At 39.1% G+C, this 20,916-nt stretch overlaps 1 protein-coding gene across 1 annotated transcript in view; it reads right to left on the bottom strand.

Moving 5' to 3' along the window:
- Positions 1-20,409: 20,409 nt before the first annotated feature.
- Positions 20,410-20,916, bottom strand: part of TPH2 (tryptophan hydroxylase 2) — a gene marked incomplete at both ends in the record, with an annotated part of 92,259 nt that continues 91,752 nt past the window's right edge. The window contains 2 exons of the mRNA XM_079714618.1: positions 20,410-20,584; positions 20,714-20,847. Of these exons, the coding sequence (XP_079570744.1) occupies positions 20,410-20,584; positions 20,714-20,847 (309 nt within the window). The remainder of the gene's footprint in view (positions 20,585-20,713; positions 20,848-20,916) is intronic.

The following is a 20,916-nucleotide window of genomic DNA, read 5'->3' as shown; positions in this document are numbered from 1 at the left end:
TTTGCTAAAACTGCAAAACCAGTCATTTTGCAAAAGAAAAGGAACAAATAATAAAGATTTTGTGCTGTCCAGAGTAAACACTATGTATTAAAGAAGAAGGAGGAAAGATAAAAATGAAGCTCACTTGAAAAGAATTTCAATTAACATATTTTCTACTATGTACTTTAATAATAATTAATCAACTTCCAAATTTCGAATTTTTCTAACAAAATAATTTCTAAATCATAGCTGACATCAGGAGACTATAAATAATCAACAATATTTTGAAAGTTAAACATCCTTAAGATATTTACTGGTAATTATTCACAATTAAGCAAAGAAATGATCTTTCTACCTGTTATGAATTGATACTGATGAAACAGTAAAATTCATTCAATTATTCCTTCACTCAAAAAATATTTATTGAAGGTTTACTATGTGCCAAGCATTCTTCTAGACACTGAAGGTACAACAGTGAACAAGAGGGGGAAAAAAATCTCAGCTACTAGGGTATAAGAAAAGAGCTTTCATTCTAGTAAAGACTGGAAATAAAATTAAAATAAATATATGTATGTTTGATCGTGATAAGTACTATGGAGAAATAAAGCGGGAAAGGATGATGAGAGAATACTGGGGGTGGCAAGATTTGGAGAGAGGTTGGGGGGTAGAAAATTAAATAATTAAGGCTTCCCTGAGAAGGTAGAATTTGTGCAAAGATCTGAAGGAAGTAAGAGTGCAATTCATGTTGATATCTGGAGCAAAAGCATTTTGGTCAGAGGGAACAGCAAGTGCAAAGGCCCTGAGGCAGGAGTGCGGTTGGTTTTCAAGAAACATCAAGACGTGAGGTTACTGAAGGAAGCTGCAAAGAAGCTGGTGACAGGAAGTAGCTGTTTGAAACCAAGTTTATGGAGAGGTTGCAGTTATTGACAACAACAAACTTGGGATGAGACTTTGAGAAGAAAGAGCTGCAGGAGGGTGAGGACAAGGTATTGAGGAAGGAGAAGCAAAGGAAAGAAGTCGGTGTATTGGAGGATTCATCTGGGCTCCAAAATTGCTAAGAATGACATCAAGATGAGTGTTAGAGTGCCAGTGAACTAAAAGGTAAAATCTTCCAGAAACTCAAATGAAAAGGTTTTTGGTTTCTGCAAAATATTCATTTCACACCTTAACTGAAATCATAGTAAGTAGCATTTAAATTTTACTGTAAAACATTTCATAGGTATTTCAGAAGTACAGTAGAACTCTCTTAACCCACCTCTACGGAACTAACTTACCAGATTACCCGATGCTCCCTCATCTCCCTATAAATCTTTTTCTGTTGAAGTCCAGAGCAGAGACCGCTGTCCAGTCTGCTTACTCAGTTCTCCTCCTGTCAGTTGAGTTGGGTGCTTGCCAAGACTCAGTTGTTTGTTCCCAACCCTGTTTAGGCTCCTTAAACTTGTTTTTGTAATTGCATAATTGCGTGATTTAATGACATATCATGTCAGGCAGTGATATGTGATTGCGAAAAGAGTCGTGGCTTCTTCGAAAACATAATGAACGCTAGAGAAAGAGTTTATAAAGGTAAGTCACTAAAACATATACTATCAGATTAGATGTGAGTGAGACAATCGTAAAATACTTTTTAAGAATCATAAAAACGTAGAGGGTGTCAGCCCTCAGGTGGCTGTGGTTATTGCTCCACTTGGAAAAGTCGAACCAGAACTCACAATGAATTACAGGTGTGGCTGGAGCAAGAAAGAAGATGCAGAACTCCAACCGGGGCACCTGTGCTCAAAATGAAGACGGGGGTCTACACTAAAATATCGATGAATGAGTAAAAGTTTATATGCTCTTGAGATAGGTAAAATCTTTAAGGTGACTTTTCAAAATAATTCCCTGCTTTAACCAACTTCTTCAATTAACCATTTTAACTACCGCCCTGATTTCATTAGACTAAAGGGCTTCTGATGTTATTTTAAACTAGACCAGAATTTAGACAAGCAAACCATAGAGATCAAATGATTCATTCCTTAAGTAAGTCCTTTATACACATAGGAAAAAAAATTACCTGGTCGAACTGGGCAGTGACTTTTTTTTTCATTGTTATTTTTGTAGTCTTATTACTGGAATGGGAACAATGTTACAAAAGTATGGAGGCCACTCTCTTGCCTTTAAGGCAGGCTGCCCCTGAATTCCTAAATAAATGAGCATCTCTGCCTTGAAGTTTCCCTTTGATTCCTTTTATATCTGAATAAGAGTTGTGATGTAATAAATTATGTTATAACTTTACATTCATCATTCACTAGTGTAGGCTGCATGCATGGGGTTATGAAGCAGGAAGATAAATAATTAAACTGACCTGCTCTAGTTCAAAAGGATATATAACAGTGTGACAGAGGGAAAAAACAGTGATTATGCTGCTGTACAATTTGACCCAGTATTTCTGCCCAAATCCAGAACATTAGATGAAATCACCATAACCAGGCAATCCACCAAACAGAGAGAGACTCTGCTGAGGAGTCTAAAAACAGGGCAACCGTTGCTAGGGTGGTCAGGAACAGATGGGCAGTATCAGCATGGTAGAAGGGGAAAGCAGTCTCTCATATATATATATATATATATATATATATATATATATATATATACATACACACACACACACACACATACACACACACATATACATAAATATATGTATATATGTTATTTTAAAAATATTATTAAATATATTAAATTAAATATATCAATTAAATATATTAAATGTAAATATAATATTATATTATTAAATATATTAAATGTATTTTAATATATATTATGTTTTAAATATCTTACCATTCTATTTGTAAGTTATCTTAATAAAGCTGGAAAATAAACAATATACTCTCAGAAGTTCCTGCTTTTTACTGTGGGAATTACTTGGATGCAATGAGAATATGGTTCAATGAGAATTTAGAGGAATGTTAGCTAAATTTGAACTATATTTTTCCGTTCCTACTTACACACATAAAAAAAGGAGGAAAAAGTCATTTTTCAAGGATGTAATTATAGTTAGTTTTGCCACAAGAATAGCCTCTTCAGGAACTCTTAGTAGTGAAGCTGGTGAGTAGCAAAAACTAAAGGTAAGTCCCATAACATTAACTAATTAGGATGTCAATGCCAAGGACATGATCTTTGAAAGCAATCTCTTTTGAAGACAAAGATGGATGGACTCTGTGTTTTAAGAAGCAGAAGGAAACTAAAAATTTGCTCCATATCATAAGAAATGTCCTGTTCAAAGGAAGTAGCCTTCTGATGTGGAACAAGAACATCATGAGATACACAGAAAAGGATCCCAAAATTTGGATGGTACAGGAGAGAAAACTGGAGCCAAAACTGTTCCTCTCAGCCATATTTAGCTGAGCTTTGTCCTCGTCTCTTAGTGAAGATGAACTAAAATTCTAGTCTTGTTATCATCATTTAGTTTGTCATATATGTTTATACTTTGCTTATATGAATGGCAGAAAGGCATGCAACTTCTAGATTGTCTTCTACCTGAAAGATAAGCTCTTTCTCCTGTACTAGTGCTCCCCACACTTCCTCCCAAGAATTGGAACTTAGATATGCCCATGAACCAGTTTCAACCAGGCAGACAAAGACAATGCTCTAGGGAATGGCAGAGCAAAAAGAGAGAAGAAACCTGGATTCCACAGTGACTGCATGGAACAGACCTGCCCCATTAACTGGAGTGAGACATAAATACCTTCTTTTAAGCCACTGTATTTGGGGCTCTTTAACACAGCAGCTCAGCCATTAGTGAAAATTTACAAAGGCTGTGAACTGGAGTAACCACGTGTATAGCCAAAGCTGAGAAAGCTGGTCCTCAAAAAACACCAAAAGGAAGCAAAGATAAGAAAACCTTGTGCCTTAGAGAAATGAAGAGACTAAATTTTATTGCTGTCTTTTCAGTCACTAGTACCATTCTTTCTTAATATTCTTCCGTTTCACAGATGTCCTTTCAATAAATGTCCATTTTTGCTTGAGCTAGTTTGAGTTTCTGTTGCTTACAGCTGTAAACCTCCAACTAAGACTGTAAGACAGCACTAGTAACAGGAAGAAATATACCAAAATGTCGAAAGTGTCTATGTTCATGAGCTAGGTATACATGCCGTTTTATTTACTTTGTTTTAATTTTCCAAACTTCATATAATGAAAGGACATTACTTTTCTAATAGAAAGTTTTCTAAACTTTCTAAAAGTTTATACTGAAAAAAGTTTCTAGTGCAAGATAGAGCAAATCAGAAAAATAATCCAATAGAATTCTCTATTAGCCATATTTCTTGTCTGGGTGTGCCAGATATTATCAAACATCTATCATGTGCAAGGCATTGTAATTGGATTCAATGTTATTTCATTGAATCTTTGTACCAAAATATAAGAAAAATAATATTATCCCCATTTTAAGGATAAAGAATTTGAGGCTCTGAGAGATTAAGTAACTTTCCCAAGGTCCTAAGGTGATTCATAGAGATAAAATTCAGACTTAGGTTTGTCTAACTCCAAAGCCCATCTCTTGTCACTAGGCAATAAATAAACAACATTTTAAAGAAGGGAAGAAAAGTACATGCTAGGAGCCCACCCAATTTTTTTTTCAGCAAAGAACTACTTTGCTCCTACTGGAAGCCTTGTGATTGACAAGGGGACTAAAGACATTACTTGCCTATAGTCCTCCCATTAGCATAGGGCACCTGGAAAGTGGAGAGTTGTCTGATCTTTCTCTGAACGTCAGGCCTGTAGAACTCACCTGGCCAAGAAGGAATGACTTTAAGAGGTGATGTGGTGATATTTTTTCATTATCCATGCTTAGTGCTGTAGTTAATAAAGTGAGGGCATGCATATTTAGTACTCCCTTTAGTCAGCATTAGTGAGGAGGAAACTGAGCATCAACCTGAGTAAGCCCAAAGATACTCAGATAAAGGTTTTTTAAATTAACTAATGAGGACTCTGCAATCTCTAAGGCCATTAAAAAAGAGACACGTTGTTCAAACAGACTTTGTATTCTAGGAGGGAGTAGGTGATGGGAAAGCAAGGGATTCTTACTGGAAATGTGTTTATCTTGTAAGTTATAGGAAATATTGGGAAGGCTTTCCCCTATATCTAAACCTAACACCAGCCACCTGGAATTGTTAGCAACTCAGCCAGTGCCGCTGTTGATTCCTTCAAACCTCTTCACTATTCTATCTTGTAAGGAATGGCAAGATGTGGATGAAGCTGTGTAGAAAGTCTGGATGGTGGTACTATAGTTTGAGAAGATGTCTTCTTGTGGTAAGCAAAATAATGCCCCCCAAAATATGTCCTTATTTTAATCTGCGGAATCTGTGAATATTTAAGGTTACATAACAAAAAAGAACTAAGTCTGCAGGTGGAATGAAAGTTGCTAATCAGCTGGCCTCAAATTATGAAGAGTATCCTGGATTATCCAGGTGGACCCAGTGTGTTCACAGGAGTCCTTAAAGGGGAAAATGAAAGCAGACGGGTCAGAGAAGCAGATGAGATCATAGAAGCGTGGTCAGAGTGATGCAAGGTAGGAGTCAGCCTGCCATTGTTGGCTTTGAAGATAGAGGAAGGGGGCATGAGCTAAAAATGCCAGTCTCTAGAGGCTGGAAAAGGCAAGGAAGCAAATTCTCCCCTAGAGCCTCCATGAAGGACACAGCCCTATTGGCACCTTGATTTTAGCTCAGGGAGAGTGGTGTCAGACTTCTAGCCTAGAGACTTAAGGTAATAAAATTGGGTTGTTTTAGCCACTAAATTTGTGATGATATGTTACAGCAGCAATAGAAAAAGAATGTACTATCAATGTGAGAGAGCTGCTTGTGGACATGGGTAGATGAGAAAGCAAAAATTTAGGAGACTGAGGTGAAGGAAAATCTCTCTGCCTCTGTGGCTCAAACTGGCCTCTGGAAGTTTCCTGAAGGGGATTAGAAGGAGGAAGTTGCAATGAGTGATTGAGATATACAAGGGAAAGGATTGATAAAATATGGTGGCAGGATATTGAGAAGTGTTCAGTACACTTTCTGGAAGATTAATCAGCTCTGAAAACCTTTATAGCCATATAACAGAGAGGTAGAGAAGATTTGTGGAATCTGGGGAAAGTCTGCCCTCTAGTCATTGGCCCAGAAACAGAATCAGAGAATCATATGTTAAATGAATGTTGGAAATGGAAGTTGCTTTAGAAATTATATAATCCAATCCTCCTTTTTTCCTATTTATTTTTTACTTTTTAGCAATTTTATTGAGGTATAATTGATATACAGAAAACTGCACATATTTAATATATATAATTTGATGAGGTTGTACATATGCAAACACCTGTGAAACAAACCATCACCACCAGGGTAATAAAGATATCTATCACCTCCAAAAGTTTCCTTATGCCCCTTTGTTTTTGTTTTTGTTTTCTGGTAATAACACTTAACATGAGATCAACCCTCTTAACAAAATTTTTTAAGTGCATAATACAGTCTTTTTAAATATAGGCAGTACGGTATACACAGATTTTTGGAAGTTATTCACCTTGCATAACTGAAACCTTATACCCACTGAACAACTTCCTATTTTCCCCTCCCCCCAGCCCCTGGCAACCAATGTTCTACTCTCTGCGACTATGAATTCGATTATTTTAGATACCTCATATAAGTAGAAGCAGGTAATATTTGTCTTTCTGCAACTGGCTTATTTCACTTAACATAAGTCCTCCAGGTTCAACACTGTGGTTGCCTATCACAAGATTTCCTTCTTTTTTAATGCTGAATAATATCCCATTGTATGTATACACCACATTTTTTTTATCCATTCATCCATCAGTGGACACTTAGGTTATTTCCATACCTTGGCTATTGTGAATAATGCTGCAATGAACATAGGAGTGCAAATACCTCTTTGATATCCTGATCCCAACTCTTTTGAATACATACCCAGAAGTAGGATTGCTAGATCATATGGTAGTTCTATTTTTACTTTTCTGAGGAAACTCTGTTTTCTGTATGTATGGAAATATTTCAATAAATATGTTAAATGAATGAGTTCAACTAACTTCACCCTTGAATCTTAAAGAAATGGTCCATAGTGGCTGCATCACTTTACAGTCCCACCAACAGTGTACAGGGGGTCCAATTTCTCCACATCCTCACCAACCCTTTCCATCCTCTTTTTATACTTAGAAAGAAACTGAGGCTCAGTGAGATGAAATGGCTTGCCCAAAGTAGTTAATGCCACAGCCAATACAAGAACACAGCCCTCCAAATCAGCAGATTTGCCTAAAAAGTATAGGATCTGGCTACAACTCCATAGTTATTCTATTTCTTGATAAGCTCTAAAAGTAAACTATAGGAGCAAAATAGTTGTCTCTGGATAATGAGAAAACTTAAATTACTCTAAATCCCAGCCAAAATGGGATACTAATATTGGTCAGGAAGGAGACACTCTAAGAATGAAAAGCACCACACCCTTGGGAGAAAAGCAACTATTTCAGAATTTTGGTAGCTAAGCACCATGAAAACACCAGTAATATTCCCAAATGAAGTCCCTTCATCGACCTACCTTTGGGTAAGGAAGGAGAGCCTCTGCGAGACCCTGGAACTAATCTTGTTCCCTCAGTGGGTGTTACAGATGGCTGAAGACAGTTCTACCCACCAGTAGATGTTCTTTTGGGTAAATCTCCTTGTTCCTTCAGGTACACTGTGACACTAGTTTCCAAACCTGCATTATCCTGACCTTCCATCAAAAAGTATTATTGAGCTCCAAGTTTTGTTTGCTCGGAACTTTGCATAAACTGAAAAAATAGAAAGTGTCACTATCAAAGTATTGTGTGGGGCTTCCCTGGTGGCGCAGTGGTTGAGAGTCCGCCTGTGGATGTAGGGGACACGGGTTCGTGCCCCGGTCCAGGAAGATCCCACATGCCGCGGAGCGGCTGGGCCCGTGAGCCATGGCTGCTGAGCCTGCGCGTCCGGAGCCTGTGCTCCGCAATGGGAGAGGCCACAACAGTGAGAGGCCCGTGTACCGCAAAAAAAAAAAAAAAAAAAGGTATGGTGTGGAGGATTGACCAAGATTATGAGAGGACCAAAATCTCCCTAAACGAAAGCTTGACAATTGAGTTTGTGGAGGGCAGGCATGGGGGTGGTGAGCAAAGCGGAATGTTTATATTTTGTTCTTCGCTCCTTTGTATTCTAGACTCTTAACCAATTGTTTCAATGTACTGATGTATTATATTTATTGTATAATAAAGGTTATGAAGATAGAACCAGATGGTTTTAAAAGAACAATGTGTAAAATAATAATAGTTCATGTTTATTGGGTGTTTACAAATGTCATGTGGCAGTCATTGAGCCAAATGCTTTTCATACCTTTTTCGATTCAGAAGAACTCTGTGAGATGGGTGATAGATGTTGTTCTGTGGCCTTTAAATGTATCATCTCATGTAATGTCCACAGTCATGCTATGAGATCAGCACTATTATTATTTCCCATATCACAGGTACACTAGTGTGATTAAGTCAATTATCCTAATTAGTAGCAAAACTGGGTACACAATTGGATTATCTGACCACAGCCTCTACACTCTGAACCACTGTGTAGAGGAAAGTAAATCTACATAGCTGCTAGGCCTAAGCAAACCTGTTTCCTCATCCACATTTGAAGAATACTGACTGTCTTACAAGCTTTCAACCTGATTCAGGAAGAAGAACCAGGAAAATGAGTCTATAAAATAAAAGAGAGACCTTTTAAATTTTTTCGTATGTGTGCCTCTAAAAAATAGGGCGATGTGATGTCATGTTCAGACAAATCCACCATTATGTTCTCTTTGATTTCATTTTATGTACAACAATTATACTAAAAATAATGGCTATTAAACTAATCCTGACAAAAAGCACTGATTAGTAATAGTGCACAGTTATCTAATTTTCCCTGGATTGAGATAGGTAATTCTAAATGATAAACTATGATTAGCTAGTGAAACATGGACTCATTTTTAAAATATATTATATATCTCAAAAGAAAGAGAGGGAAGCTATAAATATCATTAAAAATCGAGTGTAGTCATTCAAAGGCAACATTTTAAGTAAAGGTAAAGTCTGCCACTCTGAAGCATGAGTGAAGCTAATAGTCAACTTCTTTCTATGATTAAAGGAGGCACTTGACACTTATAGGCCTTTTAGGCTTGACCCTCTGCCCTTATTTTTCTAGGTTATATAACCCAAAGCATCACAGCTCACAGTATTCAAATTAAAAAAAAATCCTGGGGAAGTTTGAGACAGAAAAAAAAGGAAGCAGGATGAAATTTTCCCACAGTGGATACCACAACCTCTCACATATGTGGCATCTCAGTTGTCTAATAGGATTTGATCTGCTATGTCAGCCTGCCTTTCAGGTAGTATCTTGATACTTGATAGAAACTAGGCCAGAGTAACATTCACCTCACTTCCCAAAGAAAGAAAAATACCACTGTCAGAATGAGGCAGGGGTCACAGGAGGAACATATAGTCCACGTGTGTAGAACTTCTCTGGGTTTGCCAGTGATTTTCTTCAGTGCACAGGTGCACTGAAGATACTTGAGGACTGGGCCGGGAGGGAGGGAGGGAGGGAGGGAGGGACGGGGGAGTTTGAGGCTCCGCCCTTTGGAGTCCACAGCTCCTTAACCCTTAAAGCTCTTCTCCTTCGGCTCTGAAACCACACATTCCTGACTCTCCTATCTCTCTTGATGCTCCTCCTCTGTTTCATGGTCTCTCCTCTCTGCCCACTGCTTCTCTGTAAGAGCCTCCCAAGGGGCCTTCCAGCCTGCATGTGAGATGACATCAGGTACAGAGCGGTTAGGGGGCAAAGCTGGGGGAGAGTGGACTTACCAAAGGTGGTGTTTACCACTAACATGAGTTCACTTCATGCACTCCGCAAACCGGGACATTTGGATGAGAAGCCAGCAAGTCCAAAAAAGAGTGATAAAAACGAAACACAGCAGGTAAAGGCCCGCCCCAAGCCTGACCATTTAGGATCCAAGGACAAGCATAGGATCATCCATTAAACATGATTTCTTTAAATGGGACAAGAGTTGTAGTCTGGACTGTAATTTGTTTTTTGTTTGTTTGTTTTAATGTTTGTTTATTTGATTGTGTGGGGTCTTAGTTGCAGCACGCAGGATCTCCACTGGGGCATGCGGGATTTTAGTTGTGACATGCATGCGGGATCTAGTTCCCTGACCGGGGATGAAACCCGGGCCCCCCGCATTGGGAGTGCAGAGTCTTAGCCACCGGACCACCAGGGAAGTCCCTGGACTATAATTTGGATTTCTGCCCAGCCTGTCTTCTCCCAGAACTGCCTCCCCACCCACAGGACAGGGTGTCTGCAGCCATATTTAAACCACCTTACCCTTCCACTCTGACCTCAGTCAATCAGACCAGGAATGAACAGCTGACCCACACTGGATCAATCAGATTCTCTTTCCCAAGAATTTGAAATTTGAATTCAGAGGCAGCGAGTCTGTGTTTGGCTAAAACTATAACACATAAAACTCTGGAGTTTTAGAGCCAACCATATTCTACCATGCAGATGCATAAGTAGAAAAATCCCATCTGCAGAGAAAAAGGAAGAATAAAACGGAGTTCCAGAGAGTAGAATGAACAGATGTGCAGAGAAGCAGAAGTGACAACAGAAACTGAAGCCCTTCTGGTTATCAGCTCCAGTCTCTTTTGAAAGCCCTCTACATCACTGCGTGTTGGTTCATGAGTCCTAAGTAATGATGTTCCCAAGCAAACCCAAAATATACGAAAGATACACAAATAAAAGTCAACAACGTAATGTTTAGGAATAGAAAATAAAGCTAATAGTTGTTTGATCTTTGATGATAATCTTTACTGAAGTGAGGGTGGGCTATCACGTGAGTTCTCCTCATCCCTAATCCAGGTCCCCACATAAAGGCACGACAAAGGGGTAACTGCTCGGTGTCCAGGCTGGTGGTTAGAACCAGCCCTCCATTCAAGGTTGGTCAATGTACAACAAAGTTGAAAAGGAGGCAAAGTGAAATTAAACCCAGCTACTGTTCTCCTTCCCATTTTAGAATACAGTATTTCTCTAAAAGTCTTCTCTCCAGAGAAGAGAACATCACAAAGGGAACAGGTGGCTATTTTAAGGCAAGGAGAAGACGCTCCATATTGCCTTTCCTTCGCTCCTTCCCTTAACAGGAAGAGCTTAAGCAGTTATGGTTATTCCTCATATATATTTCAGCCATCCCGTGTATGCAGTGCAAGAGACAGGCAGATAATTGTAGTACTGAGCTACAAAACAAGCAGCTGAATGTGGAAAGGGACTCAGAAATGGAAACCTTGTCAGTTAGTTAGTGAATTATCACATGAAACAAATTGTTCACTTTTTGTTCAGTCCATTAGCTGCAGGGATGAAAGGAATTGCTCTCGTAACACATAATATACCAATTTCCTATTTTCACTCAGCGCTGTCCTATCCTGCTCTGCAAATAAAATGCATTTATATTCTGGATGTAATTTGTTCCCTCTGACCAGGACTTTATTTTCATAAGAGACAACCCTAAGCTCAATTGCTCTCTGAAAGGGAGCCTTGGGAGTGCAGTACCTCTGCCCTAGAGGGGCTTGGCTGGGCCTGCCTTTCAGTACCTGGACTGGTGACTGGAACAAATACCTACCAACCACTCTGCCTTCTATTTCAGTTTTTCTGAGATGGACAGTTGGGGGATGGCTCAGAGTCAACTTGCCACAATCCAATGAACTATGAATAATAGTTCTATTTGCTTAGTGTCATTCTCCTAGAAAGTTCCAGCCTTTATATTGTTTCATTAATTTGAACAGGTTTTTCTATTTTTATTCCCATTTCATAGATATGAATTTTGATGTCCAGATAGAAATGCAAACCATCTCTGAGGTCACTGAATCAGTTAGTATCCACTGCTTTTGAATTTCGAGGTAATGATTTAAGGCCATAGTGCAAATGACCACAGTCCTACAGATCCACAGCTCAATGAGATTCAGTCAGTTCTACTAAAATCTGGTCAAATAAAAATATGAAAAGTCATAGAAATAAAAACAATGGCCCGTAACATGGTATAACACTTCTTTGGGCCATTAAGGTACAATGATTTTATCATTTAAAAATGTGGGGAAAGCTGGAGATGGTTAAGAGCATTTAGATTTAAAAACAAAAAGAGAAAGAAATTAACATTTGTTAAGTAATTTTTATGATTAGGCATGTATAATGTTTAATTTTCATGATAATTATGTAAATGAAGTATTTTAATTCCCATTTTACAGAAAACAAAACTAAAACTCAGAAAATGTCAGTAACTCTGTAAAAATCACCCAGCTTTGTAAGCAGAAAAATGAGAATTTGTACCTCTGTTTACCTGATTTCAAAGCCCATGTTCTCTTTGTTATACTCTGAGAATTTTTGTTTACAAGTGCCCAATTCTAATGAAAATCAGATCCTCCTAATGCTAGCTACAGTTAAAAGCTGGAACAGAAAAAGTTTTATCCAGTTATCTTAAGTTTAATTTGCTTTGATATCCTTTTCCCACGGACGAAATCAGTGGCTTAGAGATTGAATTTCAGATGGTCACCTAGAACCCAATTAAAACCTTCTACTGAGCAGTTTTGCTGGCTACATCTCACTGGAAGAAGTCATACCATTACCAGAATTAGAGGAGGAGAAAGAGGTCAGGCATCCCAAATTTCTATAGCTTGGGCTAAGCCCAAAGGACATAAATAGTACATCTTTAGGAAGCTGTGATTTCTAAAACCAAGAGGAAAAATGTGAAAAAAGCAAACATAAAATCTCCTGCCTCTCCTCTTGTGTTTTATCCTGGGTATTAGCACTTCTTTGGTGCCAGGGACAGTAAAGGAAAATGTCAGCAAGGGAGGAGGGGCCACTTATTAGCTCCCAGACCTGGAACGTCCAAAGATACAAGTTGCTTCAGCACAGCTAAATCCATGAGTTTGACAATGACATTAAGACTCTGTCCCATCTCTTACTCTTGGTCCTGCATTCCCTACCCAGAGGCCCCCCAGAAGTTCCAGACTCACATGCTACACTTTCCAACCACAGAAGAAAGCACACCTCTTTCTCAGTGGTTCCAGAAAAGTCCAGGGGTTGACCTTAATTGGCCCACCTCAGAGCATGACCCAGCCCGGCACCAATCATTTAGGGCAGGGGACTATATCTATATCTCATGGAAGCCTTGGTCAGAAGCCCAACCCTTGGAACTGGGAGGGGGAGTCAGCCTCATCCCAGGTATGGATTAAAAGTAGGAGAGTGAGGGGCTTCCCTGGTGGCACAGTGGTTGAGAGTCCGCCTGCCGATGCGGGGGACGCGGGTTCGTGCCCCGGTCTGGGAGGATCCCACATGCCGCGGAGCGGCTGGGCCTGTGAGCCATGGCCGCTGAGCCTGCGCGTCCGGAGCCTGTGCTCCGCAACGGGAGAGGCCACAACAGTGAGAGGCCCGCGTACCACAAAAAAAAAAAAAAAAAAAAAAAAAAAAAAAAAAAAAGTAGGAGAGTGTTCACAAAAGAAAAAAGAGGGTGCAGTTATTGGACAAAAAAGGGTACGGATGCTGGGCAAACAACAGCTGGTAGTATAAGCAGAGTGACAACCACCCTCCAAGGCATATTTCCAACATGGGAAAAATACCTCCATCCAGGCTAGGTAGGAGTCATGGTGATTTTTTCCCTCTGTTCCCAGGCAGAAGCTCAAGAGGCAGACTCAGCCTGGCAATTAGCTGTCAGCTGATCACCAATTCAAATGTGCTGGAGTGGGCTGTGCTGATGATCTGTGCCTGCAGTAATCATTTGGCTGGGTGAATCAAATTATACTTTCCAATGCCACTTCAAATCAGGACTGCTATGTCTGCACTTGTTTTCAACAGTAAGTATAACCCTGCAAGTTATTTTCTTTGATACTGACTATACGTGGGCAAGGGAGGAATTTAGGCTTCTTTTAAGTTCTGTTCAACAGGAAAGACCAAAAAGTTCTGGAGATTTGTAAGGCGGCTAATTAGGATCTATTCCAACTTAATGGCTAGGCTTTCACGTGGAAATGGACAGGGGGACATGTTCTGCTCTGGCAAGGTAGAGATTTTTCTTCCAAGTTATCTGATTTGGGAACCTCATTCTTTCATAATGTCACGTGCAGTGATCAGATGTAATGATCAAAAGGAAGTTTGCCTCAATCAATCCCGATAAACAAATAACTATAGTTGCAAACTTCATGTGCTCTTCACTTCAAATTCACTTGCCAATAATTGGCCTCATTAACGTCTGTGGTTAGCTGTTCACTAAAATCGAGCGAGCTGTGCATTAGATGTGTTCAGTGGTTTGCAAACCTTTGGGAATATTAGACCTACTGAATCAGCATCTTGTGAGTTCCATGAAAACTAACAAGCTAAAAAGTAAGGAGACTGAAAAGGATCGGGAAGGAGTGAAGGAGACACCAGGAAAGTCCTACCACCTTCTTATAATTAATATTACCTTTCTCAACCTATAATATGAGGGTTAGCTTTGCAGTGTTTTTCAAGATTTGATTTTGACAGAAAATGAACTTGATTTATTTGTGCCACTAGCTTTCAAATTACCCTGCCCACATCTGTCAGATGTTTTTGTTGTTCAATTATAAAATCTGTATCTAGACTGGATTATGAGAATGCTGTTTCCAGGCATCATAATCACAGGTGCCCTTGGGTTGAACATCAGGCTCACTACGATCCTCCCAAAGAAGGAAATAGACTTCCAGCTGCTGCACCAGACCCATCCTTCTTAGAGAGAGGAAGAAATCACAGCAAGTGAAACTTGCTGGTATATCTCTCAAATATACATTTGGGGAGATGACAGCAGCGAGAAGAGTGGAAATAGACTTAACTAATTCACTTACATTTACATGACCTATTCCTATAGAAATGGCCAGAGAGTCAGTGAACACACTATTCAGTTTGCCTGAAGGTGAGGGAGCTTTTTGGTCCTGAATCACCTTGTCAGCACTACCAGTGTTCACCAGTAATGCCCCATTCTCTATTTCATTTTTGCTTATGCAGTGAATATCTATGCGTCTCCAGAAAAAAAAAATTGCATTTGCTTTCCAGTCTGGCTTTTTATCCTTAAAAGCTGTCCAGGAAAAGTTTCACATGATGTTGTTTTGTCAAAGGAAGCTTTACGTATTTGCAAAAGACACAGGATATCATTGGATGTCTGCTTCTCCAGCCCAATGATAATCAACCCAGGTACTGGTTATTACAGTTTCCCCTGGTGTTTCATCTGACAGTTCCGAGCCACCTACTTAACTTTGTAACTTATTTGATTACAACTATTTTTTTAGTGATGTCCACCACGATCCAGTAAGATATTGACTTTATAGAGTCTCAGTATTGCAATGGTCTCCTAACTGGTTTTACAGCACTCTCCAATCCCCCTACAATTCATTTCCACACAGCAGCCTGAGTAACCTTTTCTCTTTTTTTTTTTGCGGTACGCAGGCCTCTCACTGTTGTGGCCTCTCCCGTTGCGGAGCACAGGCTCCGGATGCGCAGGCTCATCAGCCATGGCTCACGGGCCCAGCGGCTCCGCGGCACGTGGGATCCTCCCGGACCGGGGCACGAACCCACGTCCCCTGCATCGGCAGGCGGACTCTCAACCACTGCGCCACCAGGGAAGCCCCTGAGTAACCTTTGAAAATGTAAATCAGATCTTGTTTACAGCCCTCCAGTGACTCCACTGCATTTAGGGTCCACCTGACCCCCTCTAGAACCCTGTATTATCTCATCCTTGCCTCCCATGCTGCCATCTTAGCCTTCCTCTCCAGCCCACTGGCAATCAATCTGTCTTCCTTGAACACATCAATCTTCTGCCTTAGAGACTTTGATCTTGCTGTCCCCTCTTCCAGAAACACTTTTTCCATGGCTCTCTTCATGCCTGGCTTCTGCTCATCCCATGGTTCTTAGTCAAAGGCTATCTGCTCAGAAAGGTTTTCCTTGGCCACCTTAATCCCTCCCCTCTCCACTGCTCTTTATCACATCACCTTATTTTCTTCATAAAATTGCCACAATCTCAAATAATCTGGGTTTTTTTTTTTTGCTGGTATCTGTCTAGTAGAATGTAAGTTCAAAGTGGGCATAAACTTCCTCTGCCTTATTCACCACTATATCCTCAGTTTTTAGAACAGTGCCTGATACAGTCCCTGATATGGTCTAAGCCATTGAATGAATGTTTTGAGACCTCAAGTCACATTATAAAGACTCACCATTCAATGTTTCAGAACTGGTTTATTTTGAACACATGCAAATCTAATATGAGAAGAAGGAATATGTCTCTATTAATTCCCTTGCCTCTTCCCAGAAAAAGTCAATCTGCATAACAATCATTTCCCCAAATAAGAAAATGTCTTTGGAAATTGAAGAAAAAAAAAAAAAAACTCAAGACACACTGGAAAACTCTGGGCTGCTTTCTTTTTCATTATAAGTAAGACAAGGTTCATGAGAGTAAGCATCAGCACTTGATTCTTTAGAAGGTGAAAATTAGATCAAATGAATAGGAGGACAACTACATCCTGTGTTAATGTTTTCCTCCTCAAATGAAGAAAATGATGTGAGCCATGACTCCATTTGAAAGTGAAACTTTATATTTCTATTTGCTTTCATGTTAAAGCATACTGTTTTTCATTTGAGAACTTTTCATGTTGGTAAATGTTGCAATACATTACATTCATTAGGCTCAGGCCCATTTACTATGCAAGCAAGACAAGCACAGATATATCATCCCCATAAAGCATCATTTCTAAATTACACAGTAAATAAATGAGACTAAGCCAGACACCTAAGTTTCACAACCCTTAACACTAATGTAAAAAAAAAAAAATTTTTTTAACCACTCTGGGTCAGAGTTCCCTACTCTTAAAACATGCGATTTATGAACAATCTGCTACGCCATACAAACCGATCATCCAAGAATATACTGGTTGTCTGACCCCAACTCATAACAGACAAGAATGCTTTAAGAAAAAAACTGGACTAATCAGATTCTGGCTGTTTTTTGCAAGGTGTGATAATAAGAAACCTGGTCTTGCTAAGAACCTTGGGTTGACTTCTGATTAGCTGATTACAGAAGACAGCAGCAAAGCTAAAATAAAGTAGCGATTCACAGTGAGATGACAGTGAGCAAGTGTCTTTAAATTTATAATTGCCCTTGGATCTATTTAATTTAGCTTTAAGTCAGGAGGCATAACTGAGACAAATGGTTACACTGAGCAGGTATCAGATACGACAAGAAGCTGGCTGTGATTATTTTGTTGTACTACTTCCATTTGGGGACTTTTTCTGCCAACACTTTTCCTATGATGGCTGTTAAATTTTATAGGACTTTTCCCACTATTAGCTGTAGTGGCATTTGCATGTTAAATGCTCACAACAAATGAAAACCATGATTCCATTGTTTCATATGGCGAAAACCATGCTATTCCAAATGGAGAACAAATCTAAAAAGAATCAAATAATTCCTCCTCCTTGTATGATACCTATATAAGCTCTGCGGAAGCCTATTTACTTTGCAGCGCTTCTATTTTTGAAACAACATAGATTTTGCACATGTAAGAACACTAAAGATGCCTCTATAGTCAATCAGAAGATAGCTCAAATGTTATTTTTTGTTGAGGGAATTTGTCTACAATTAAATATAATTCTCCTTCAGTACATTTAACTAAGAAGCTCCCCCTTCACTGGGGCTAGAAGGGGGAGGCTTGATGGCTACATATGGGTTTTTTCCTCTTTTATTGAATTATAGTGGCTGTAATATTATATGTTACAGGTGTACAGTATAGTTATTCATAATTTTTAAAGGTTATACTCCATTTATAGGTATTATAAAATATTGGCTATATTCCCCATGTTGTCCCTGTATCCTGTAGTTTATTGTATACCTAATAGTTTGTACTTCTTAATCCCCTACCCCTATCTTGCCCATCCCCCTCTTCCCTCTCTCCACTGGTAATCACTAGTTTGTTCTCTATGTGAGTCTGCTTCTTTTTTGTTATATTTACTAGTCTGATGTATTTTTTATTCCACATATAAGCGACATCATATAGTATTTGTCTTTCTCTATCTGGCTTATTTCACTTAGCATAAAGCCCTCCAAGTCCGTCCATGTTGTTACAAAAGACAAAATGTTATCTAAAGCAACACCAAATTATGGGAACAACAGAAAAAGCAGACATTAAGAGTTTCTCAGCCCATTTTCTCCTTTGAGAAACTTCAGCAACTAGTTCTGGAAATTTCTAAATTATTGTTCTTAGTCTGTTATTGTTCATTGGAAATTTCTGGATTCATTTTTCTGGGTTATTTTTCTAGGTTAATATTTATAAATAGCTAATTACTCAGGGTCATCTAGATCTAGCAAAGCAAGATGTAAGAAACTATGTATTTTTGGATTTTACAACTACTTGATCATTCTAGATCCTTTTATTTGGGTTCAGCTTGCTCATCATTTCTCTACCACTAATAATTCTTCAAGGCACTGTCTCATTCACCTAACGTAGCATTTAAACTGCATGACTCTCACATTCTACGCACGAGATCCCTTCTCAAAAAGTCCTTTGTTCTGAGAATCTTTCAGAAATGAAAGAGCCTCAATCATTAAGATAACCGATAGTCAAGCCTCTGATTTTTCATTGTAATTTCACCTCTCTCTGATATATATTTTAACTCTTTCTCATATTCTTCCTGAATACATTTAATCCAAAAATTTCTGACTCATAACGGGCCATACAACTGTATAAATTAGTTTGAAATCACATGTAGTTTCCTATTTAAAGAACATCCTTAGAAATTGCTCAAGTAAATATTTTAGAATTGCTAAAAGTCATTTCGTCATCTTATTCTTCTCTACTTTTTCTCGTCCCCTCTTTCCTCCACCCAGTATTCTGTGTTACTAAAGCAGAATTAGAGGAACAGTGATTGCATTTGTTAAGGGAATCAGAAGCTAAAATTCATTCGCTCATTCAGCAATTTTTTATTTGTTCACTTAATCACCTGATTATACCTCTTATAGCAAAGATGACTGAAATTTGTGGTATATCACTATTGTTTACCCAAATTTGCCCAAACTTTAGGCAAGTGGACAGACTCCCAGAGACCTAGCTTGGTTGGGGGGTGTGAGAGGAAATTTCTGTACTGCTGTCAACCCTTGATCACAAACCAAGTCCTATTTAGTGATAAACATTAGTTTTGATAAGCATTAGTTTCCCTGCTATGACTACACATCATAAATACATACATACACCAAGTTGAATGTCTTAGCAATCCAAAAGTGAGATGTGATGGGCTGTAAATGTTGGTGCACCACTAACTGTGCTACTTTGAGCAATTCACTTAACCTCTCTGAGACTCAATTTCTATGTCATTGAAATCAAAGCTCTATGATACAATTATTCTCCAAGAGAAATGGGTTAACCAGCTGAGAATGATAATCACTTTATTCCAGCATAAAATTCATAGTCCCAAGATTTTTCCCAGTGTTTAGTCTTTCCTAATGCCCTTTCTGGAAGTGTTTTCTTCCAAAATACTTTGGGAAGCATGTCACAACTCAGTTTCTACAAGGTCAATGCAACATATATTTTCTATTTGTGGAAATTTCTCTTTTCTTACATTGTATAAATAATCAACCTAAAAACCATTCCAACTAGTGTGTTCACTACTTTCAATTTTTTTTTTTTTTTTTTTGCGGTACATGGGCCTCTCACTGTTGTGGCCTCTCCCGCTGCGGAGCACAGGCTCCGGATGCGCAGGCCCAGCGGCCATGGCTCACAGGCCCAGCCGCTCCGTGGCATGTGGGATCTTCCTGGAGCGAGGCAAGAACCCATGTCCCCTGCATCGGCAGGCGAACTCTCAACCACTGCGCCACCAGGGAAGCCCACTACTTTCAATTTTTGAAACAGAATACTGAATCTTTTGTTAATGTGATGGGAAGTTGCATACAATTCTGGGTTTATCTCAAATAGTGCTGTGAAAACACTGATACTAAAGAAAATAGAAACAGTTTCACTGCTATTTTCATTTTATCTAATGAACACAGAGAAAAGGCTCAGGTCTGATAAAGAAAAGGTCAGGAGCTACAATCATAAGAGGGCTATTTGTTACCAATTTTCAATAGCTGCAGTTTGGTTAAGGACACTAAGCTGGAATGTCAAATCTATTTAAGACATTTAAATGTATTACGATCTTTCATACAATGAGTGGTTATCTGTCATCAGGTTCTTTATGGTGTTTCATACATTATCACAGTAAGTTGCAAGTAGGTAGAAATATACAGAATTGCATGCTTACTAGCCAAGCCATGACACAGAAAGCTATTGGTGTTATATGACATTGACTGAATTGCTGCTAAGCCCCAAAAAGATCAGGCTGGCAATGACACAGGTCCCAGACGTCAAATTCCCAGATATTGGTTCATTTTGTTCAAGGCATCACACACGGTGTTCAAATCGCTGCGGAGGTCCTGCACCACGTTTTCAATGCTCCTGGTGTCTTTCAGAATTTCAATAGTCTGTGTGTAGGGATTGAAGTAGACTGAGAAGGGACGGGTAATTGACTTTGCAAAGTCCCTGCAAGATAAACAGCAAAGAGAAGGATATGGGATCAATCCTCACTGGTTCAAGAGACAGATAGAAGGAAAGAACAGAGCCAGAAAAATAAAAAGTTATTTTCTCCAGATGGAAGAAAAATAAATTTACCTCATCTTTTCTTTGGCTTCTTCAAAACTTTCTGAAACAAAGTAGGCTTCCTGGAAGGTGGTGATAAGGCATTCCTGTAAGCAAGTTGTCTTTGGGTCAAAGGCTTTCACACATGCCTTGTCAGAAAGAGCATGCTGCAAAACATACCGCAAAACCCGTTAAACTCCAGAATGAGGCTTTCCAAAGTGCCACCATGTCACATC

The sequence above is a fragment of the Hyperoodon ampullatus genome (assembly GCF_949752795.1).
Source record: "Hyperoodon ampullatus genome assembly, chromosome: 11".
Taxonomy (NCBI): domain Eukaryota; kingdom Metazoa; phylum Chordata; class Mammalia; order Artiodactyla; family Ziphiidae; genus Hyperoodon; species Hyperoodon ampullatus.
The sequence above is the reverse complement of the archived record's forward strand: the minus strand, read 5'-3'. Positions and strand labels throughout refer to the sequence as shown.